The sequence below is a fragment of the Anomaloglossus baeobatrachus genome, chromosome 9 (genome assembly GCF_048569485.1).
Source record: "Anomaloglossus baeobatrachus isolate aAnoBae1 chromosome 9, aAnoBae1.hap1, whole genome shotgun sequence".
In the NCBI taxonomy this organism is placed as follows: domain Eukaryota; kingdom Metazoa; phylum Chordata; class Amphibia; order Anura; family Aromobatidae; genus Anomaloglossus; species Anomaloglossus baeobatrachus.
In genome coordinates, this window is record NC_134361.1 from 43,176,017 (window position 1) to 43,200,822 (window position 24,806).

Below are 24,806 nucleotides of genomic sequence, written 5' to 3' on the forward strand. Positions count from 1 at the left end.
GGCAGCCATAAGGGATACTGGCAGGGCATGTTCTCCAAGGAGAAGGTGCCAGGTGAAGAAAATCCTAATAAAATCCTAGGATAGCCTAGCCTACCCTTGCACATTCTAAATAAGCAGTATTTCCAGAATCATTAGGTAGTAAATTAGTAGAAATTGATTATATAAACTATAAAAATGTAATAAGTACATGGCTAAGAAATGTCCCACCATGCCGGAAAATCTTTAGAGGCTTTGTCAGTAGGACATTTTTCAACACATAAGGATAATCATAAGCATTAGGACAAATGCCTCCGACATTAAAGGGCTATTCCCAACTGGCCAAATTATCACCGATCAACGGGATAAGTGAAAACCTGCCGATCTTTCAGAATCCGACAGCTGAGATCTCCACCGATCCAAAAAAACAGGTCTCTGAAATGCCCCATTAGATTGGAGCACCCCATTCATTGTCTATGGGACGGCAAGCACATTGGCTATTTCAGGGCTTGTTCTCTGGATTGATGGGGGCTCTAGTGGTCATACATCATCCAGTGATCAGGAGGCTGTCATCTATCCTCTGAATAGGTGATAACTCGTGTGGGTGGGAATTTTAAGTAGCCTTTTAAGTATCTTCCGACACCTTAGACAGTGTACCCCAATCTTGTGCACTGTAAGAACGAATTGAACTGGTTGTAGTATTGTTGGTACTGTTATTTGGGAACTATATATTATGTAGGCGTGACAAGTTATTTTAGGTAGGCATCGTATGCTTCTATTTGGCACTGAATAGTAGTGGTAATAGGCGCCATTATATGAGAAGTACACTATATGGCAGTTCTTCTTCGCCTTTTTGGCCTTCATGCATTATTTGCCCAGGAGTCTCCATCACATCTAATACAGCTTCGGTTCTAAATGCTTTTTTCATTGTCTTTTTCTTTTTTTTTTAGCTGAATACCGAAAGTTGTGTCCTGATGGAGTGGGTTATATCACGTCAGGGCAAGGAAGCAAAGGTACGTGCCAGGGATACAATTCTGTATTGAAGATCAGCATCGTTTGAGGTTGTATTGTGGTGCCCTATTATCTCAATAATCATATACTTACTATATTTGTTCTATTTAAGATGTTGATGAGTGCAAGCTCTTTGGACAAGAATTGTGCAAAGGAGGTGTATGTCTTAACAAGGATCCATTATTTGCCTGTTACTGCTCTAATGGCTACTACTACGATGTCCATCAAATGGAGTGTGTAGGTAAGGCTCACATAATGCTACGTGGCAAGATCCAGTATTTGTATAAAATAATAATAATAGTAATATTTATTCACTTATATAGTGCCCTTAAAGGGAATCAGTCAGCAGGTTTTTTTCTACCTCATCTGAGAGCAGCATAATGTAAGCAAAGAGATCGTGAATCCAATGATGTATCACTTAGATTACTGGCTGCAGCTGTTCTAATACAGTGAATGATTTGAGATTTCGCATGAGGCAGTGCTGGGAGGGCTACCCCTGCCCAAACCATAGACAGAAGGTGCTAATCACAGAAGAGGGCGGAGTCGGACTAGAGCTCACAAGCTGCTGAGATCCACTAATGATAAAGATAAAAGGCTTACACTAACATTGCAGGTAAAGAGACTGTGAAATAAGACATGCAGGGCTGGATTTTCTGTTTTATCCCCTGCAGAATGCTGACTTCAGATTACATTGCAAAAACTTTCTGACAGAGTCCCTTTAATGCCATAGTGCTTCACATACAGCAACAACACTGTCCCATTGGGGCTCACAATATAAATTCCCTATCAGTATGTTTATAGCGTGTGGGAGGAAACCCTCGCAAACATGGGGAGAACATACAAACTCCTTGTAGATGTTATCCTTGGTGGGATTTGAACCCAGGACCCCAGATATGCAAGACTGCAGTGCTAACCACTGAGCACCGTGCTGCTCACATTCTCTTAATTGTACATGATGAAAATTCCCACTCCACCATCATTGTCCTACAAGCCCTAATATATAAGGGCAGCACTACCTAGGACTCATAAAAGATTAATGTAATCTTATATAGCAATAAATACAGCGTTGAGATCTTGTGTTAACTGTAGTGGCGGCGTCTCTGCAGAGACGCCGACTTACTCACTGCACCTGCCAGGTTGTGTCCTCCCCCACACTGCCCCGGCCATCCATGTGTGCTGCTGCCTCTTTCCCCTCCCAGGGCCTGTACATGCCACACAGGGTTCCCAGGAGTGCACCTAAGATGCGTGCGTGCGCACACTGGTCCTCCTCTTAAAGGGCCGGCATGCTACTTCCGGTTCCTGTCCTGGCTGAGGTGGAAGCTTAGAGGAGAAGCTCCTGCCACCCCTCACAGAAACCGACTAAAAACAGACCCCCCCGGACGAGCCACCAAACAGAGAGCAGCACAGGAGGTTACCTAAAGCAGACAGCTATGGAACGGTACCTCCTGAGAAGTGCTGGGAGCGGTGAGGCAGCCTGGAGAAGCTTTGATATGGACAGGGGAGAAGATAAGATAATGGCGCCGAGCCTGATGGGGGAGGAGCCTGAACACATGGCGCGAGACACAGAAAAGCAAACACAGAGCTGGAAGGGGAGAGATAAGGGAGATATGAGCGAGGAGACAGGAGATAAGGAAGATATGAGCGAGGAGTCACAGGAGGACACAGCAGGAGAGAGGTGGATGCAGGGGACTGATGACGGTGCATCGCAATGGGAGGATGAAGGGGATATGGAGGCAGAGGGGAGAGAGGATGCAGACAAAGCAGGGCAGCTCAGAGACACAGCAGTGTTGGAGGATGAAACTGACAAACAGCACAGGGAGATTAATCCCACTCAGACTCACAGGAAGTCAAATGCAAGAATTCATAGTACCCCTTCCAAAGGAAACAAAAAGCAGCCTACTACACCAACATCACAAGCCTGCAAGCTATTGGGGGATGGAGGTGGTGGCCCAGTCCAGACAAAGAGAACTAAGAAAACAGCACCACCTGCAGGCCAAGACAAGTACACACAAAAGCTTAATGTGGACTATAAAAAACTGGCTGAAGAAGTGACATCACACTTGTCAAAAGAGGTTAAAGTGGCTATTGAGGCAGCCATACAAACATCATTAGCTAATATGCAAAAACAGATAAATGCCCATGCCTCTAGACTGGCAGAATCAGAGCAGAGAATATCTGACTCCGAGGAGACAATACTGGCTATGCAAGCACAAATAGCAGCTCTAGCAAAATCTAATGAATACTTGAAGGATAAAGCGGACGATTTGGAAAACAGATCGAGACGAAACAACCTACGTATAGTCGGGTTGCCAGAGTCTGTGTCGATTGGACAGTTGGATAATATATGCGAGTTGGAGCTACCGCAGGCCCTGGGCATAAAGGCGAAATTCAGAGTTGAAAGAGCCCACAGAGTGGGTCCACTGAGACACCAGGAGGCGAATAAGGGAGAGGGCCAAAACTCAAACAAGAATACCCCGATAAGAGCCAGACAGGTGATTGTCAAGTACCTTGATTATAAGCATAAGGAGGAAATATTGAGGGCCTTTAGAGAACGAAAGCGTCCACTACAATATCAAGGCAACAGACTGCTAATTTTTGGGGATTATTCAGCGGAAGTATCCAGAAGGAGAAAAGAATTTACCAAAATTTGCTCATTTCTGTACAACAAAAAAGTAAAGTGCCAGCTATTATACCCTGCTACACTGAAAGTTAGAAACCCCAATGGCTCGTTTGTATACTACAAGGACTACAAAGAAGCAGAAAACATTCTCATGGCAGAGCTCAACAAGACTAGGTCAGAAAGGCAAGAAAAAGGAGCTAGTGGAGAAGGGAATAATAGAAGAGGATCCCCCACAAGCTCAGGAAGAGATGTGGGACGTCTTGGGGGACAAAAGCAAGTCGAGACCAGGGAGGAAAGGAGGCCAAGCCCGGGTCGACACCATAATTCTCGCCTGGAACACAGGAACCAACCCTTGGAGAGAAACCATGATACCTGAACTGGAACTCGCTCATTGTTTTTCCTTTTTTTGCCTGTTTTTTTTTTTTTTTTTTTCTCTTCCCAAACAGGGAGAGGCGTTGAGGAGGATGCATTACGGAGAGAGGGTTGGGGAGGTGAGAGGAGGAGGGGGAAGGGAGAAAAGAGAGGAAAACATCCCAAAGTCTGGGTCCTCTCCCCCCCCCCCCTCTCTTTTTTTTTTTTTTTTTTTTTGTTCTTCTTCTTTCTTTCTCCATGTTCTCTCCCCTTGGTCTTTTTTTCTTTTTCTCCTTTGTCCAGGAACATCATCCAAATTCAAATGAAGTGGGCCTGTTCTGGGCGGACTGATGGCTACCTGGAGTCAGAGATAAGTCGGACTGGAGAATCTTGCTGAGGTTTTGACATACTGTGCTAATTTTTGCGTAATTTTCAAAGGCTTATTCAAGTTAGTCCGGGGATAGGACATATATTTTTTGGGGGGTGATTAGGGAGCTACATATTTTGGCTAGGAATAGGGGAGCTCACCAACGTGGCGGGAAGCGCCGTGGATTTCTCGGAAGGGAAAATATGTTTTACAGTTACATGCTTTTTGTTGTATTTGTTATATTTGCAAGGTGGGGAAAGGGAGTGTCGATTTTGTGGTACCAACTGTGATTCTAGTGTCGAACATCTCGTCTTCCTTGATGCAGGGGCCCATAGGGGAGGGAGTAGTAAAAGCAGAATACCCAGGTAAACATGATACAGATAACTACGTGGAATGTTAAAGGGCTGAGATCACCTAACAAACGAGCAATGATATTGAGACATCTGAAAAGACTAAAGACAGACATTGCCTTATTACAGGAAACCCACTTAGGGGGGGAGGACTTTTTCCGCATGAAGAAACATTGGGTGGGCACCGTTTACGGGGCAGCGGCACAAGGTAGAAAAGCGGGCACTATGATCCTAATAAATAAACAATTCAGTCATGAGGTAGTGGCACATGAGGCAGACGACCATGGAAGGTGGCAGCACTTAACAATCGTTAGTCCAGCGGGTAAACTCAGTGTTTATAATGTCTATGGCCCAAATTCACAACAAATCACATTTCATGATGACATAAAGGCCACCATATTAGCAGATGGGGAGGCTAACATTATAGTGGGAGGCGATTTTAACACCGTCCCAGACTCAGCTGAAGATAGGAGGAGGGGCGAGGAGGGGACAGCTAATGTGGGCAGGAGTTTAGACAATAGGGATGTAACATTAGAAGACGTAGGACTGAAAGACATCTGGAGACTAACTCACCCACATGACAGAGAGTATACACACTTCTCTCACCCTCATGATAGCTGGTCACGTATTGATCAGTTCTGGATCTCGCAAGACTTACTGAGTGGAACGCAAGATTGTGTGATAGAGAATATGGTGATCTCTGATCATAGTCCGGTGAGATTGGGCATTAGAGAGAAATTCAGGAGAGGTACAGATATCATATGGAGATTCCCATCGTTCCTTTTCAGGCAAGATAATTTCCACAAGGTGCTACAGGAGTGGTGGGGAGAATTCGCAGAGGACAATAAGGAACATAGAGAGTCCCCAGTGATATTTTGGGAAACGGCAAAAGCGGTCCTAAGGGGCCGTCTGGTGGGGTACGCAGCCATGATCAAACGGAAAACCAATGAGAATTATAATTTCCATAGTGAAGCAGTACGGGTAGCATATACAAATTATGTGACAAATAGATCTCCCATGACAAAAGGCAGATGGCTGGAGGCAAAAGAGGGATTTGACGAATGGGCCAAAAAAAAGGAACAACTATTCTGGTCGCACAAGGAGGTTGACTTACATAGGTTTGGCAACAAGGCGGGAAGGATGTTGGCCAATCTGGCAAGGGGCAGCAGAAAGATGACAGTGATCTCTAAACTGAAAACAAAGGGGGGAGAGGTGACTACGGATCCTAAGGACATGACTGATGAGGCAGAGTGGCTAAGACAAGCCCAAATGCCTAGCTTGACGGAGGAAGATTTGAGTGCCTTAAACGCAGATATCACAGTAGAGGAGGTGACGAGAACAATTGGGGAGCTTAACACCAACAAGGCACCGGGACCTGACGGTTTCAATAGTGAATTCTATAAGGCTCTGAAGGATCTGATCTCGCCGGATCTAACCTCAGTCTTTAATGCTTTCCTGGGAGGGGCGGAAATACCCAAAAATTCCAACATAGCATATATTAAATTACTCCCCAAGGGAACCAAGGACCTGGATGATCCCTCTAGTTATAGACCTATATCGCTCATAAATCAGGATTTAAAAATTATGTCCAAGATCATGGCTAATAGACTGGCCGAGATCTTACCTAGAATCATTACGAATCACCAGGTGGGGTTTATTAAGGGGAGAAATGCCGTTACCAATATCCGAAAGACAATTCTAGTGGTAGACGCGGTTAGACTGGGTCTCACTGAGGGAGGGGCTAGACCTGCCCTAGTTACACTTGACGCAGAAAAAGCGTTTGATAATGTAAATTGGGGGTGTTTAGACAGGGTAATGGAGGCCATAGGGATTGTAGGCAAGATGAGACTTTACATTAGAAACCTTTATGCCAACTCAGGAGCTAGGGTACACACTCCGGGCTTTCTATCAGACGTGTTCCCTTTGATGAAGGGAACAAGACAGGGCTGCCCATTATCTCCTCTTTTATTCAACCTGGCAATCGAGCCGTTGTCAAGAATACTACAGGGACAAAATAGCTTTAAAGGAATCAAGATAAGGGGTTCAGAAGTAAAGACAGCGCTTTTTGCTGATGACATCATACTTTATATGGGGGACCCCGGTGCGGATTTGCCACAGACTCTTGCCTTGATTGAAAAATTTGGCTCATTCTCCGGTTTCAAACTGAACAAAAAAAAATGCGAGATCATGTTCCTAAAGGGGCATCATGGGACAATGGGGGGACAAATAAGGGATGGCTGTCTATGTGGAATTCCTATAGCACAATCTTCAATTAAATACCTGGGAGTGCATATAGGAAGATCGGTGGAAACAATCTATAACTTGAATTATGGACCGCTAATCAGGAAAATTATAGTTCAATTAAAGGGATGGAAAGGTCTGCCACTTCCATTACTGGCAAGATGTCACCTGATAAAAATGATGAGCTTTCCTAGGCTGCTGTATCCCTTCCAGACAATCCCGCTATTGCTAAAACTAAAGGATGTGAATAAGCTCAACTCCGCGTATACATAATTTCTGTGGAGGGGAAGGAAACCCAGAATAAAGCTGCGTACGCTGATGAAGTCAGCAGAGGAGGGAGGTCTAAACTTTCCAGATGTCCAAGGGTATAATCTTGTATGTATCATGAGGCATGTAATTGATTGGGTGAGAGGAACGAGTAGGCACTCAGATCATGCGATGGAAACTAAATATGCGTCACCGTGGGATCTGACGTCCATTCTGCACTCCCCACTATCCAGGGTTGAAGGGCACATAAGGAACTCAATTATATTCCGAGACACCATGCTAACATGGAAGTCGGTAAGGAAAAAACTGGGGCTCTCATGGAAAGTGTCCAAGTACTTGAACCCCTGGGCATTCCCAAATTTTCCCCTGGGACGAGAAAACAAGCTATTTACTAGATGGAAAGAGAGGGGAGTCAGGAGAATGATAGATGTTATGAATGTGGAGGACAGGAGGTGGATGACAGGTCGGGAAGTGTTGGATAAGTACAACCTTAATAGCTCACATGTCATCCAGTATGAACAATTGAAACATGGAATAATAGGAGACCTGGGTGTGGTTGGAAGAGAGCTGAACAGAAGTTCGATTGATGAGTTACTGGAATGTGATGTAACAAGTATAAATGTCTATAAAATTTATCGATCGCTAAGGGGGGTGCTTATCTCACGGGAGGATAGTCGGACTTTAAAAGCGTGGGGGAAACAATTGGGAAGGGAAGAAGTGGTGGATGATATACTGAGAGGATGGGTACAAGTGCGAAAACATATTACCAATGAGAGATGGAGAGACACTCAATTCAGAATTCTACATAGGGCCATTATAGGTTTCAACATACCAGGTAGGGATAGGTGGTGTCCTAAGTGTCAAAAAGAAAAAACGGATATGCTGCATGGGCTATGGGAATGTGAGACAATCGCTAGGTTCTGGAACCAAGTCAGACTATTTACCCAGTCAACATGGGGAATTTTCAGCAAACTAGACTTAATGGTGTGGATTTTCCACTCCTTTGAGGGAGGAGTAGGAGGAGGACCGAGTACGCAGGAAAAGAGGAAATACGCAATAACGCATGACATAGCCATGATAGCTAAGCGTTGCATCTTAAAACACTGGATTCAAAGGGAGGGCCCATCCATAAAGGAGGTTGTGGGCGAACTACACAACCTTCTGAAGTGGGAAAAACTAGAAGTGGAGAGGGATAAAGATGGGTTGACAGCCAAGTTTTTTGTGAGATGGAGACATTTTATTGAAAGCCAATTCACACAGGGAGAAATAATTAACCTGATGGCACCTTTTGTTCACTCGGAGTGGTATATCCTGAGCGATATCCAGGACAGCCTGGGTAAACTGAGAATCACCTAGGAGGGGGCTCTGGCGGGAGGGGGAGACGAGACGGTTGGGAATACCAAGACACGCTAGCAAAATTGAAATCATTCAGGGACGACACAGAGATTTAACGAATTGTATTGCATATGTTATATTATATTTCATTACCTCTGTTTTGGTTTAATGTTACTGTATACTATCTTAAATCGAACAGCAACATGGAACTCCAAATTGGTGTATCACCCACCTCTATGTCACATTTTGTCAGACGAATGTTCTTCTTTTGCAATGATACTTGTTATGTTTTTACAAATTTGAAAAATCAATAAAAAACGTTTTGGAAAAAAAAAAAAGGGCCGGCATGCTATTTCCAGGAAATGTCTCTCAGCCATTTGCTAGGGGGCACAGTGTATTTAAGGCACCTTCCCATTAGGGGAGGTGCCTGTGCAACACCTCTATTTAGACAGTCAGTCTCCAATCTGTTACATAGTTAGTTGTCAGGTCCTGAACTTCTGTCTCACTATCTGTGTGTCAGTCACCCTGTACCGGCCTTCCCATACCTACCTGTCCCTGGTGTGCCCACTGTTCCTGTCCATACCCGCCTGTTCAGCTTACCTCAGTCATTCTACCTGAACCGGAGTCCGTCTCCTGTCCTGGGGCTCAGCTGCCACAGTGTCGGAGACTGCGCTGGGAGTGGAACCTGGCGTCTGCCTCGCTGTGGGCGGTTTGTACTGCCCCTCTCATTAAGGGGTAAGCCCGGGTACCTCCTGTGATCCGGTGGATCCACTAATCCTGCTTGCTGCCCCTACACTGGCCGCAAGCATTACATTAACGATTAACGTTGGCATAATAAAGAAAGTCAGATATGGGGGCGCTATCCTATCTTGACTGATCATATCTGAAGTAGGTTTTAGTATTTCTTAATACCATGTTACCTGTTAGTGATTTTGACTCTGCACTCGTACAAATAATATGGCGTATTTCTGCTAGTGCCAGGATCCATTGTCTAGCACTCAACCCATACATGTCCTTTAGTGCCTGTGAATCTTTATTCTTAGATCTTTATTCTATAAAGGTATGTTCACATAGCACCTATTTTTGGACTTTTTTGAGTGCCTCCTCAGCTAAAAATATCAGAAGAATCGTTTACGAAAACATTCAAAAGGTCAAGTAGGCTCTGTCAAATCAGTAATATGCAAAAAGAAAAACTGTTCAAACCACGTAAGGAGACATAAAACTCCTCCAAAAACTTTCCAAAGAAGGACCATTTCCTGAAGCAGTTTTCACTAGGCCACAATTATCAGGGCCAACATAGTTCACCCCAGTCTTGATTACGGGTCAGGAGCACTTGACTCATTTAGGCTAATTTCACACTTCCATCGTTTCAACTCTGCCAGGTCCGTCGTTGCGACTGAACGACGGATCCGTCGGTTTTTTTAGCCGTCAACGGATGAGTTATTTCACAGGATTCCATTCATTCGTTGTGCGTCCGTTTTACGACGGATCCGTCGTGATCCCTTTGTTTTTGGGACAGCCCAATGGGAGTGGCAGACATGCTGGGCATGCTCAGTAGAACATGACGGAATCCAGCACTGGATTCCGTCGTGTGACCGATTACAGCAGAATCCAGCACCATAGACATCCATTATACCTCTTGACGGATTGCGACGGAATCCTGCGCATTGCGTTTTTTGACGCTCCAAAAAACTTTAGTGTCAGTTCCTTTCGCCCGACGGTCAGTCATTCCACGACTGATCCGTCGCGCAGCGGATGCAACGCCAAGGCCATCCGTCGTCAACAGAAGTCTATGTGGAAAAAACTGAAACCTGCAAAATATTTGCACGATACCGTATTTTCTCAAGGCAACGGATTGTGACAGATGGAAAAAGACTGAAGTGCCGCTTACTGAATCAGGCAGGTCTTAAAAGTGACGTGCACCTCGCCACAAATATCATGAATTAGACAAATGGGTGCCGCCATGCCCCATCTTTGACCATTTGTTTGAAGAGCTCACCAAAACTGGTGTGAAGATGCCAAAAGTTACACAATTTTTTTTTCGACTTATCAAATTGTTTCAAACTAGATTTCCGGAGTAAAAACCTTAATGAAATGGGGTCATAGCCAGAAAAAAAGATGTAGTGTGAACACACAGTAAGGCCGGGTTCTCAGGCCTGCAACACACATCCGTGCCGCCGGTACGTGTTTGGGACTTTTTGACACGTACCGGCGGCACAAACACACGTGCACCAATGTTACCCTATGGTAACACGGCACACACACGTAAAGGCACACGGAACATGTGTCCGTGTGGTTTGTACGTGTGTGCGTTTTTTCACACGGATGACATGTCCGCGTTTCACCGGTATCACGCAGACACGGACCCGCTAAAGACAATGGACACGGACGTGTGTTTTCCATACGGTCCCGGTGTTTTTTTTTTTAAAAAAAAAAAATGGTGAAACGGCTCAAGACACACGGACTGCACACGTACGTAACTCACGCATACAAGGACATTCAATACGCACGCACGGCAAGCATACGCCATCACACTCATGTCACACGTACCGGAGAAACAGACATCCAAAACGGAACACGGACCCGAAAAAAAAGGACCGCGAGACACGCACGTGTTTTTTGCGGACGTGTGTTTCAGGCCTCAAAGAGGTTTTTGAGCAGATCCACTTCAGATACTGCCTCGGGGCGGGGGGGGGGGGGGGTGGAACATCTTCCTATTCATTTCATTTGAAATCGATTTTACTGTTAATTGGAAGAGTTTTTTGAACTTTTCGGTTTTTCTTCCTGAGGAGCCTGGTAAAAAAAAATAGAAGTCCATGTTGATTTTTGAGCCAGATTCCTCCTGCTGAGCCTTTGCAATAGCAGGCACAGGCTATGGATGTGAGTGGCGCTATTTCTGCACCCAAAAAAAGGCTTCTTTCTAATTCTTGATAACCTTTTAATGGAAATTTCTTCCTAAGATTGACCTGGACAAAGCGCTAAATATTATAGAAAATCGTTCTGCTCTTTTCTTTCAATGACCAATGCAAAAAAAAAAAAAAAAAAAAAATATCGAAAAATGTTGATGGGATAAAGTGCAAACCTTTGTGTTTTATGATCAGTGTAAATATGTATATATTTTTTTTACTTGCAGATAATGATGAATGCCAGGAAGAAGATGTATGTGAGGGTGGTAACTGTATAAATACAGTGGGGTCCTATTTCTGCACATGTAATCCCCCACTGGTGCTGGACACAACCCTAAGAAGATGCATCACCAACACCAGCCAGGCCACAGGCGAGTGCACCGCAAAAAACTACACAAATGTCTAATTATAAGCAATTTCACCTTAGCAATTGAATTGGGAAGATCCCGCCTGATGAGGCTGATGATAATTACATTTTCTTGTCCCTTAGAAAATACTGTGGCCTTGTGCTGGCGAACGGTGGGAGCAGATCTGGTGTGTAAGCGCCTTCTAATGGAGAGACAGACAACATACACAGAATGCTGCTGCCTGTATGGTGAAGCCTGGGGCATGAATTGTGCTCTTTGCCCAGCCAGAGACTCAGGTACGCTTAGCTATAGACTTAGCAGGTGCTGCAGGGCGCCAGAGCAACCAGATGGATCCACTCCCCTTCTCCAGGCTGCAGCTGTGCAAGCCAGGGAAAAATAATCCCCCATTTCTGGCGACTTGTGGGGAGTCCCACACAAATTTCACTATCCTCACCTACCCAGTGCATAGGGGGTAGTAGATTAATGGGGAATGACAATGTCTTATATGGGGAATAAAGTGATAGCACGCAAGCATGGCCCCTGCTCCTTTCTGACGTGAATAAGTGATAACTAGTGATGAGCGAGCACTACTATGATCAGATGCTCATAACAAGCAGTTGGATGCTCATGTACCGAGTATAATGGAACTCTATGGGGAACTCAAGCATTTTTACTGAAGATTTTGCGCCCATCCAAGCATCCAACTACTTGTCACAAGTAGCGATCATGGTAGTTTTCACTCATCACTAGTTACGAGCACCTGAGCATGGTAGTGCTCGCTCATCACTAGTTATGAGTACTGAACATGGTAGTGCCCACTCATCACTAGTTACGAGTAACGAGGACCCGAGCATGATAGTGCCCGCCCAACACTAGTTACGACTACAGAGCACCCGAGCATGGTAGTGCCTGCTCATCACTAGTTACGAGTACTGAGCACCCGAGCATGGTAGTGCCCGCCCATCACTAGTTACGAGTTCTAAGCACCCGAGCATGGTAGTGCCCGCTCATCACTAGTTACCAGTACTGAGCACCCGAGCATGGTAGTGCTCGCTCATCACTAGTTACAAGTACTGAGCACCCGAGCATGGTAGTGCCCGCTCATCACTAGTTACGAGTACTGAGCACCCGAGCATGGTAGTGCCCGCTCATCACTAGTTACGAGTACTGAGCACCTGAGCATGGTAGTGCCCGCTCATCACTAGTTACAAGTACAGAGCACCCGAGCATGGTAGTGCCCGCTCATCACTAGTTACGACTACAGAGCACCTGAGCATGGTAGTGCCCGCTCATCACTAGTTACAAGTACTGAGCACCCGAGCATGGCAGTGCCTGCTCATCACTACTAACGACTACAGAGCAGCCAAGCATGGTAGTGCCCGCTCATCACTAGTTACGAGTACTGAGCACCTGAGCATGGTAGTGCCCGCTCATCACTACTAACGACTACAGAGCACCCGAGCATGGTAGTGCCCGCTCATCACTAGTTACGAGTACTGAGCACCCGAGCATGGTAGTGCCCGCTCATCACTAGTTACCAGTACTGAGCACCTGAGCATGGTAGTGCCCGCTCATAACTAGTTACGAGTACTGAGCACCCGAGCATGGTAGTGCCCACTCATCACTAGTTACGAGTACTGAGCACCCGAGCATGGTAGTGCCCGCTCATCACTAGTTACCAGTACTGAGCACCTGAGCATGGTAGTGCCCGCTCATCACTAGTTACGAGTACTGAGCACCCGAGCATGGTAGTGCCCGCTCATCACTAGTTACGAGTACTGAGCACCCGAGCATGGCAGTGCCTGCTCATCACTACTAACGACTACAGAGCACCCAAGCATGGTAGTGCCCGCTCATCACTAGTTACGAGTACTGAGCACCTGAGCATGGTAGTGCCCGCTCATCACTACTAACGACTACAGAGCACCCAAGCATGGTAGTGCCCGCTCATCACTAGTTACGAGTACTGAGCACCCGAGCATGGTAGTGCCCGCTCATCACTAGTTACCAGTACTGAGCACCTGAGCATGGTAGTGCCCGCTCATCACTAGTTACGAGTACTGAGCACCCGAGCATGGTAGTGCCCGCTCATCACTAGTTACGACTACAGAGCACCCGAGCATGGTAGTGCCCGCTCATCACTAGTTACGACTACAGAGCACCCGAGCATGGTAGTGCCCGCTCATCACTAGTGAAAACTTTTAATTTTGAGACTAAAGGAGTTGTCCAGAAGTAAAACACATTGGTTGCTTTTTTCTTTAAAAAGTGGCACACCAATCCACAGCTTGTGCAATGCATTACAGAATTAGCCCTATTCACTTGGTTAAAAAATGTACAGATGTGTGGGGTTGTTTTTGGAAGAAAGCATCCATGTTTGTGTAATCCTGAACAACCTCTTAACTGCGCCAATCCCCTCCATTCTGGTATGTCAGCTTACCTCCATCCACTTGAATGGAGATTAGCTGTAGTACCGTGCGTGGCCTATAGACTATAGTGGCGCTGTTTCTGGTTAATAAAAAAACACTTACTTTTGTAATCTGATACACCAACTTATAATACAAATATACATTACAAACTTTTCATTAATCTTCTGTAATAAAGCCTGGCTTGACACTGATTGATTTATTTATTTATTTATTTATAGATGATTTTGAGGCTCTCTGCAATGGCTTGAGATCTCCTTATGATTATGGATCCGAATATGGTCCAGGGTATGGAGTCCCGTATGGAGCCGATTCTTTTGCTAACCCTGCTCCTGGAATAGTCAGACCTGGATATGAAGCCTACCCTGCACCTCCTGGAGTGGGGTTCGGCTCCCGGCCACAGCCACCCTATGGCTCACGAGACTCTGTGTACAGCCTCCCACCTTTTGAGTCCCCAGACTTTGAGTCTGATATCTCATATCCAGATCCAGGTTTAGATGAGCCGGGACCTCCCTTCCGAAGACCAGAACCTCCTTATGATCCTAGATTGCGACCATCTCCACCACGTACCAGACCTAGAAGCCCTGGATCCACAGGGGTTGGATATGAAGATGGACGAAGGACACAGCCATGGAGGCCTACAGGACTTGATGAAGATGGCCTCCCTAGTTGGAGAGGAGGGCTGAGAGAAGCATATGATGGTAAAATATAGCAATTTGGGGTTTTCTTTAGCTGGCTCCAAGTACTGCAATATCTTTATATATGCTTTTCATTCCCCGCAGACCGATATGAGCAATTTGAAGGGCTCCAAGCTGAAGAGTGTGGGATCCTCAATGGTTGTGAAAATGGCCGATGTATTAGAGTCCCAGAGGGTTATACCTGTGACTGTTATGATGGTTACAGGTTGGACATGACAAGAATGGCATGCATGGGTAAGAAAGAGGACACAGTTTTCAATCAGCCTTCAATAGAGCGCGATTGTTCCAAAATCCATAAAGGTTGCAGAGAGCTCTGTTGGGTATTTTCTATCTCTGGAGACCGCTGAAATGCCCGTAAATATCTCATTCAAGGGTAAACACCTTCCCTATCCAGAGATAGTGGTAACCCAAGAACTAAGATCCACTACCCCAAGAGGAAAAACCTGGAAAACCCAGAAAAAAATATAACAAAAGTAGTTGGTAACTAACAGGTGGCAATTCCCTGACTATATATACACAACTAGAAGTAGCGGTGGGGCGTGCCTACTCTACCTAGATGCCTCATCACCGCCTAAGAAACTAGATAGCCTCAAAGATGAAGAAAGGAATCCTAACTTGCCTCAGAGCAGCCCCAAAGGGATAGTTAAAGCCCCCAACATATATTGACGATGATACAAGAAGCAAACAATACACAGTTGGTTAGAAATAGACTTGAGCAAATAGAGGCCCTGCTAACTAAGACACAAAAGGATAGGATAGATCACTGGGTGCAGCCAGCAAAAACCCTAATATATGCCAACTCCTGATGATCAAAACTCCCGTAGGATCACAAGATCATTCACCCACTACATCAGGGAACTCTTGTGCAGGACACCAGACAGAATCAGCATCCAAGAGAGGTTGTTTCAAAAATCGGCCAAGTAACAACTGCCATAGGCAAAAAAATATTCAATGTCCAACAGGATTAATAGTGAGCAGTCCATTGATGTGGCATAATAAACTGTATACTAATTACAACAAAAAATAAATATGCAAACATGATGGAAAAAGGTCTTCACTGGATTCTCAGCAATGTCCCTTTGTTAAAAAACATCAGTGGGAACACAATGGAGCACAAAATGCATATATGACCAAAAAACGCAAGACCGTGTTCAAACAGAGAAAAAAAACTCCACTATGCGTTTTTTCACTGAGAATGAACAGTCTTCATAGCAATTAAAAACTAATTGAAACAGAAAAAAAATAAAAATTGCACATGAGAGAAAAATGCATGAAAACTATTCTGTCACAGGCTAGAAAATAAAGTACTTATCCTAGACTCCAAAGGCGAGATTAGGATAACTAGAAAAAAAATGGCAAAAATTTAATCCAATCCACAGAAGCAGACAAACTGTAGCAGACAATACTGGAGATCTCCAAGAGAAAAAGACAAGCAGGAGCACGCTGGAGAAGTGTCCGGCGGGTCACAGGCACACGGCCGACATGACAGGAGGACCTGGTGTTCAAGACATGTTCACTGGAGGAAAACTGACACAGGAAATGATATCACCGGCATCAGCTTGAGGCAGAATCTCTTCCTTTATACACCAAGGGCTGGACATGGTTGGCACACTGGAATTAAAGCCAAGCCTTGCACCTGTCTCACTAACAAGCACAGGACCTGACTCACTTCCAGCACTGGCCACAAGAGGGAGCCCAGAAACATCCTCAGGAAGAATCGTAACCCCTTCACAACCAGCAACAGCCAAACGAACAGAAACACCATCTATAACAGAAAAGGTTAAAACACTAAGCTGCCGTGGAAGGACGAAACAGTCGGGATAACTTAAATGTGATGTCTTTTGACGCGTTTCGGAGATGGGATCTCTCTTTCATCAGGAAAATCACCTGTGAGTTTCCTGAAGGACATATCCCATCTCCGAAACACGTTGAAATAAAATCACATCATCCTGACTGTTTCGTCCTTCCACAGCTACGCAGTGTTTTAACCCTTTCTTCTCCAGCCTACGATTTTTGAAGTGTCGGAATATATTAAGCAAGTGAATCTGAAGCAAGTTCTTGAAGTTGATGTGTTAGAAGAAGGGAAAATGGACTAGGGATATGCGTGACGTTGACATGGGCCAAAACGTGATGGCTACATGACTAGGTCATGGAATCGCCAAAATGGCAGGTCTAAGGATTGTGATGCAGTTTTACCAGTATGAAATGATTGGTATCAACCAGAAGTAATTTAGGGAAGGACAGCTAATGAGTTGATGTCAGTGATATGGGTGCACAAAGTGCATTGATGTGCATGGGGAGTGAGGGCTACACTGTCTGATCTAATCCCAAAAAGCTGGTGTAAAAAAAATAAAATAATTAAAAGGGTTATCCCAACAAATAAAGTCAGTAAAAAATATGTTAGAAAATAACAAAAAATGTCTATTCTTCCCTATCCCCCACTGAACCAGCGTCAAACTTCCAGTAAGTAATAAGAAGAAAACAACTTTTCAGCTCACCCGGAATCTGGGAAGCACATACACAACTGGATGCTCGCAGTCCACCGGATAGGCAGGTCCGTAATACAAGATCAATGGAAAATGAAGGGGGTTGGGACTCAGCACCGATTCCAAAAAATAAAAATCAGAAACTTTATATAGTCATTTTAGAAATTCATAACACGAAAAGTTCCATGAAGTACTTCATAGGGCTTGACGCGTTTCGGACAAAAAACAGATAAAACCAGTCCTTAATCATAAGCATTGAGATGTGCACGGAACAAGATATGTGTTCCGTGCACATATCAATGCTTATGATTAAAGACTGGTTTTATCTGTTTTTTTGTCCGAAACGCGTTAAGGCCTATGACGTACTTCATGGAACTTTTCGTGTGATGAATTTTTAAAATGACTAAATAAAGTTTCTGATTTTTATTTTTTGGAATCGGTGCTGAGTCCCAACCCCCTACTTTTTCCGTTGGTCAAACGTCCAGTGTCAGCCTTTGTTTATAAGTTGCCAGATTGTGACTTCTGCAGCCAAATGGTGTCTGTAATGGTTACGCCATATAACTTGCATCACTGCTCAGCAATGAGAACAGGAATCCAATAGTACTGCTCATAAACAAAAACCCATTGGACCACCAGATTATGATGCCAAGCACCCAGGTGTAATGAGATGCTTAACCACTAGGAGTCGCTAGATACCCTAGTGGAGGAGATCAGTGGGGAAGTTGAACAAGCCAGGGGTCAGGAGCCTGGAAATAACGTCAGTGACTGAGGGAGTGAGAGAAGCCAAAGCCACTGTGCGAGACAAGAGTCAGTAAACCAGGAAGTCATGTAAAATACCAGGAAGAAAGCGGAGCCGGGGTCAGGGTATAAGCAGAGGTAGGAAACCAAGTGGACAAGTCAGGTACATGGGAGAGAGCGGAGCCGGGGGTCAGGAACAAGCCGAAGTTCAGGGAGGCAGGAAGTCAAGACAGAGTAGGAGAGGAGACGGGACGGGGTATAAGGAACTAGAAAGCAGGACAAGATCAGGACAGTCACTTATGGGAACCAGAGACATACACTGCCAAACAGGAACTATCACTGGTGATCCGGGTGGCCTGGCTCTCTGATAAAGCAAGCCATACCCCGGAACCAGGCTTCCGAGAACAGACCCCTCCCCCACCACACAGGACTAAAGGCTGCTTTACACGCTAAGATTTCATGAGCGATCGCATGTGCGATCGCACCCGCCCCCATCATTTGTGCGGCACGGGCAATTTGTTGCCCGTGTCGCACAATGTTGTTAGCCCCCGTCACACGTACTTACCTTCCAAACGACCTCGCTGTGGGCGGCGAACATCCACTTCCTGAAGGGGGAGGGACGTTTGGCGTCACCGCGACGTCACACAGCGGCCGGCCAATCGAAGCGGAGGGGCGGAGATGAGCGGAACGTAAACATCTCGCCCACCTCCTTCCTTCCACATTGCTGGCGGCCGCAGGTAAGCTACAGTTCATCGTTCCCGGGGTGTCACACGGAGCGATATGTGCTGCCTCGGGAACGATGAACAACCGGACGTTCGATTTTTAGAAAATGAGCGACGTGTCAACGAGCAACGATAAGGTGAGTATTATTGCTCGATCACACTCGCTCGTAGCTGTTACACGCTACAATGTATCAAACGATGCCGGATGTGCGTCACTTACGACGTGACCCCGACGACATATCGTAAGATACATCGTAGCGTGTAAAGCCCGCTTAAGACCGGGAACAACGAATTCACTTGATGAAAATATGAGGCCCAGTACATGCTCTGTAGGAGAGAAGAGTGCCACTAATCAGAATCATGACCTAGAGCTTCAGCTTTGAATCCATGGAAGATATAATAGTTTTTTGTTTTCATTGTTTTATAACTTTTTTAGGTTGAGTTTTCAGGGTCAATGATTCGATATCCTCTTCTTTCTTTACTTCTTCCTTTAGATATAAATGAATGCGATGAAGCTGAGGATCTCTCTCTGCTGTGTCTGAACGGGCAGTGCCGTAACACGGAGGGATCCTACGAGTGCATCTGTCCCCGTGGCTTCGTCATGTCTCGACAACACAACTACTGTGTACCCTCCCAGGAATAATTTTCTTACAGTCCATTTCTTGAAAAACCAAAGACTTCCTGTGATGTCCACGTCGTTGTGTGTGGAACTAGGGGGGGAGCTTGCGTGAAAGGCAGGAGGGAGATATTTATTTTTCTGTATATATTGCCAAATGTTTAATGGTCTTCTTAGTGCAGTCAGTTGTGGGCAACCCCTGAAAGTTTTATATGTTAATACCCCTCCCTCATCTGTGTATTTTTTTTTCTTCTTTCGGGAACATGTGGTATTGGCTTATTTCCATTGGGAATGGAAGTCTTCAAGACAATAGTTAGAAATCTTTCATATAGTAATTCCGCAATTCATTAAATATATAAAGGAAACCTTGGCCTGTGGGTCTTTGAGGATATTACCTCGCTGCATCGACACCGCAGGTCAATTTCCATTACTGCACCATGTGGATGAGATTTGTAAAATGGTATCCACTTGCTACTGTATTCCACTATGGACCTACCCTTATTGGGTTTTTATCCCATAAGAGACATAACTCAAGTAATTACAAATACCATCTCATGCAATATGCAGCGTCAGCGATCCGTTGGGATCAATATCTCTCCAGTACTAGCTGCTAACATAGGACATGCATTGAGAGCCACCGTAGTGATCGTGCACTTCACATTGTGGGTCATCACATATTTCTAGGCCTTGGCCTGCTCACCAGAGGTTATAGAATCTACATTTTCTTACGAACAAGACACCTATTTCATTTTCTACACAAATGCGAATTGTGACTTTTATACACTTTTTATAGTCAGTCATTGTTTATAAAAAAAAAATCTAATGAAATAAAACTATATATGTATATAATAAAAACTTCTGTTTGTGGCTGAGTTATTTCGAGGATGTATGAACATCAAATATGGTTTAAAAGGAATCACTCAAAGTTACCATCAGATATAGAAAAAGTTAGACTATGAGGCAAAAACTATGGGATTTGGAAAAATAAGCATCAATATGTTAACAACTAGCTCAGCTATAAAAAAAACCCCAAAAAGGTGGTTATTAATGGAACATACTCAAATTGGGTCTCAATTAACAGTGGGTCAGTATTGGGTCCTCTTTTTTTATAAATATTTATTAGTGACCTTGTTGAGAATTTTAATATTTACAGATGACAGGAAGCACCTCAAGGTAAAAAAGCACTAAGGAGGATAATATAAAATTACAGGTGGATTTTTGTAGGCTGGAGATATACTTTGGGTTGTTCTCCTGCTGGGACACTATGTCATCCTTTTCATACCCATAGTACTCGAGTGTATAAAGTAACTTGTCTTATAGGATACTCACATACAGTATAACTCAGCATTGAGACCACCATCGATCCTGGTCAAGTATCCAACACCTTTGGCTGTGAAACACCCCCATATCATCAGGAATCCTCCTTCGAACTAGACAGTTTCTTCAATTTCTCAATCTATTGCCCCTTTTTCCCTTCTTTCTTCCAGACCCTTTTGCACCCATCAGAGCCTAGCCTATTGAGTTTCATCGCTCCAAATCACCCGAATCCAATCTTCTACTCTCCACTTTTTTTTTTGCAAACTTGAGCCGATACTTGTTATGATGATATTGAAGTTGAGGCTTCTTCACCTTTTTTCAGGCCACCATTCCAGACGTCGTACAGTACTTGCATGGACGTCTGTGATCTCACTATTATGAAGCATACGAGACGCCTCCACTGCTGGGTTTATCACCCCAGAACTGATAGACCTTGTGATGAGCCAACTTGTTGACTTTGATATTTTGCCTGGACATCACCTCTTGGCTTTTGAATAGGTGAACAGACTTTATTTCTTACTAGAAGGTGGCCCGATTCTACGTATCGGGTATTCTAGAATTTACGTATTGTGTAGTTCATGTATGATTTTTGTTATATATATATATATATATATATATATATATAGAGAGAGATGTTGTTGTCTATAGTTACCAAGTGTTTGTGTAGGGCGCTGTACATGTTCTGGGTGTTGTCTGGGTGTGACGGGGGGTGAGAGCGGTGTTGTATGTGTGTTGCGTGTGTTGCGTTGTTTGTGGAGCGCTGTGTGTCTGTAGCGTTGTGTGTGTGTTGCGCGGTTTGTGTGTGTGTGGTGTGTTTTGGGGGGAGGTATGTTTTGTGCAATGTGTGTGTTGTGCGGTATGTGCGTATATTTGTGTGTGCCGCGGTGTTTGTGTGTTGGGTGTTGTGTGTGTGCAGCGTTGTCTGTGTGTGTGGGTGTCTGTGTAGGGCAGTTGTTTGTGGTTCCCAGTGTGTGTGTGTGTGTGTGGTGTGTTGTGCAGTGCGCGCGCGTGTGTGTGTGTGTGTGTGTGTGTGTGTGTGTGTGCATCAGCCTCTCTTCTCTCAGCCTACCTCTCCCAGCCTCCCTCCTCCCAGCCTCCCTCAGCATCAGCCTCCCTCTCCCAGCCTCCCCAGCATCAGCCTCCGCCAGCATCAGCCTCTCTCCTTCCAGCCTCCTCCAGCATCAGCCTCCCTCTCCCAGCCTTCCCCAGGATCAGCCTCTCTCCTCCCAGCCTCCGTCCTCCCAGCCTTCCCCAGCATCAGCTTTCCCCTCCCAGCCTCCCTCAGCATCAGCCTTCCCCAGCATCAGCCTCCCGTTCCCAGCCTTCCCCAGGATCAGCCTCTCTCCTCCCAGCCTCCTTCCTCCCAGCCTTCCCCAGCATCAGCTTTCCCCTCCCAGCCTCCCTCAGCGTCAGCCTCCCTCAGCATCAGCCTCCTGTTCCCAGCCTTCCCCAGGATCAGCCTCTCTCCTCCCAGCCTCCTTCCTCCCAGCCTCCCTCAGCATCAGCCTTCCCCTCCCAGTCTCCCCCAGCATCAGCCTCCCCAAGCATCAGCCTCCACCAGCATTAGCCTCTCTCCTTCCAGCCTCCTCCAGCATCAGCCTCCCTCTCCCAGCCTTCCCCAGGATCAGCCTCTCTCCTCCCAGCCTCCGTCCTCCCAGCCTTCCCCAGCATCAGCTTTCCCCTCCCAGCCTCCCTCAGCATCAGCCTTCCCCAGCATCAGCCTCCCGTTCCCAGCCTTCCCCAGGATCAGCCTCTCTCCTCCCAGCCTCCGTCCTCCCAGCCTTCCCCAGCATCAGCTTTCCCCTCCCAGCCTCCCTCAGCATCAGCCTCCCTCAGCATCAGCCTCCCGTTCCCAGCCTTCCCCAGGATCAGCCTCTCTCCTCCCAGCCTCCTTCCTCCCAGCCTCCCTCAGCATCAGCCTTCCCCTCCCAGTCTCCCCCAGCATCAGCCTCCCCAAGCATCAGCCTCCACCAGCATTAGCCTCTCTCCTTCCAGCCTCCCCCAGCATCAGCCTCCCCAAGCATCAGCCTCCACCAGCATCAGCCTCCACCAGCATCAGCCTCCACCAGCATCAGCCTCCCTCGTCCCAGCCTCCCCCTCCCAGCCTCCCCCAGCATCAGCCTCTCTACTCCCAGCCTTCCCCATGATCAGCCTCTCTGCTTCCAGCCTCCTCCAGCACGCCGTGCTCCTCTGCCGACACTCACACACCCGATCGCATCCACTCACACACACCCGATCGCATCCACTCACACACACCCGATCGCATCCACTCACACACACCCGATCGCATCCACTCACACACACCCGATCGCATCCACTCACACACACCCGATCGCATCCACTCACACACACCCGATCGCATCCACTCACACACACCCGATCGCATCCACTCACACACACCCGATCGCATCCACTCACACACACCCGATCGCATCCACTCACACACACCCGATCGCATCCACTCACACACACAGACACTGACGATATCGCACATACGCGCTTATACTCACAACATCCGGGGATATCACATGCTTCTGGCCATGTGATCCTCCGGCAGGTCCTGGAAGATCACAACAGCACAGTATCGAGGCCGAGAAGCAAGCGATATCCCAGGATGTTGTGAGTATGTGGATGCGATGTGATGTGTGAGGTGTGTGTGATCTGATTTGTGTGTGTATGTGTGTGTGTGTGTGCTGTTATGTGTGTGTATGTTCCGCAGCTGCAGGACCTTGATGTGTGGATGCGATGTGATGTGTGTGTGAGAGTGAGTGTGAGCCGGTAAACACTGGTAACTATGATACACATCGGGTAACTAAGGGACCTTAGTTACCCGATGTGTATAATGGTTACCAGCTTTCACGGCCTCCGTGAAGATCCCAGCATCGCAAGGTTATGTGTGGCGCTGCCGGGATCCTGACGGAGCCGGTGTAGAAGCAAGCGATATCCCAGCATGTTGTGATGTGTGAGGTGTGTGTGTGAGTGGGATGTGATGTGTGTGTGTACTCACCTGGGAATCGGGGCTCCGTGTCAGTTGGGCCAGAGCGAGCGTGGATTGCGTGAGGGGGGCGGGGCCTGCAGAGAGCCGGGGCGAGAGGCCAATCCGTGTGGGGGGGCGGGGCCATGGCGAGCCCAGCGGCCAATCAGCTTTGTGTCACCGTAAGGACACAATTTCGGAGCATGACAGACAGACAGACAGACAGACAGAATAAGGCAATTATATATATAGATTCTTCCAACTTTCGTGGCCTCATATGATGCAGTTTGGCAATCTTTTGGGCCAAGAGATCACTATCGATGAGCTGGATGATGCTGTTTCTCTTTTCTTGGGAAATCTTCCTCATGGATTGTCCTTGTTTCGAACCAGTGACCTTTCACTTGGGAATCAACCTAAAAACACACTGAGCTATTAGGAAATGTGAGAACAGGTTGTGGTTTGTAGTATACAGGAAAAAAAAGATTTTTCTACCACCAGAAACAAAACAGTAACAATGCAATGACATGACAAGAATCTGCATAACTAATCAAATGCTAAATAGTTACAAATCAAATTTATATATGAGCCAAGATGGTTATGTATGAAATGAAGATTGTCTCATGTTCAAAGCTGTAGTGGATGGTGAGATATGGAGCCTGAAAGTCAAAAGTGCAGAACATTGTTACCCTTTTGCTCGTTAGTGTATTACAGGTTATGGGGACTAGATTCTGCAAATGGATGTTGCCATAACCAGGAAGGATTTTTCCCCTAATATGAGCTAATTAGCGTCTGCCTCTTGATGAGGTTCTTTGTTTTTCAACTTGTTAGTGTATAGGTTGAACTCCATAGACCTTTGGAACTATGAAAATGTTTAGGAAACATCTATAAATCCTTTTATATCCGGCAGAAATTAGAATAAAATATTATGCCAAACTGTTGGGAAGTTTACTAATAATGATGCAATATTTCACTTTTCTAATATCTAACCTATCACTAACAACTGGTGTATTCCCTTCATGCTTTAAACATGCCTCCATCACACCCATCCTCAAAAAGCCCTC

At 45.9% G+C, this 24,806-nt stretch overlaps 1 protein-coding gene across 2 annotated transcripts in view; it reads left to right on the plus strand.

The window, feature by feature from the left end:
* Positions 1 to 20,309, plus strand: part of LTBP4 (latent transforming growth factor beta binding protein 4) — a 214,842-nt gene extending 194,533 nt beyond the window's left edge. For both annotated transcript variants that reach the window (XM_075323655.1, XM_075323656.1), the window contains 7 exons: positions 927 to 989; positions 1,100 to 1,228; positions 11,652 to 11,795; positions 11,915 to 12,067; positions 14,416 to 14,895; positions 14,977 to 15,126; positions 19,333 to 20,309. In XM_075323655.1, the coding sequence (XP_075179770.1) occupies positions 927 to 989; positions 1,100 to 1,228; positions 11,652 to 11,795; positions 11,915 to 12,067; positions 14,416 to 14,895; positions 14,977 to 15,126; positions 19,333 to 19,481 (1,268 nt within the window). In that variant the 3' untranslated portion in view covers positions 19,482 to 20,309. The remainder of the gene's footprint in view (positions 1 to 926; positions 990 to 1,099; positions 1,229 to 11,651; positions 11,796 to 11,914; positions 12,068 to 14,415; positions 14,896 to 14,976; positions 15,127 to 19,332) is intronic.
* The last annotated feature ends 4,497 nt before the right edge of the window (positions 20,310 to 24,806 follow it).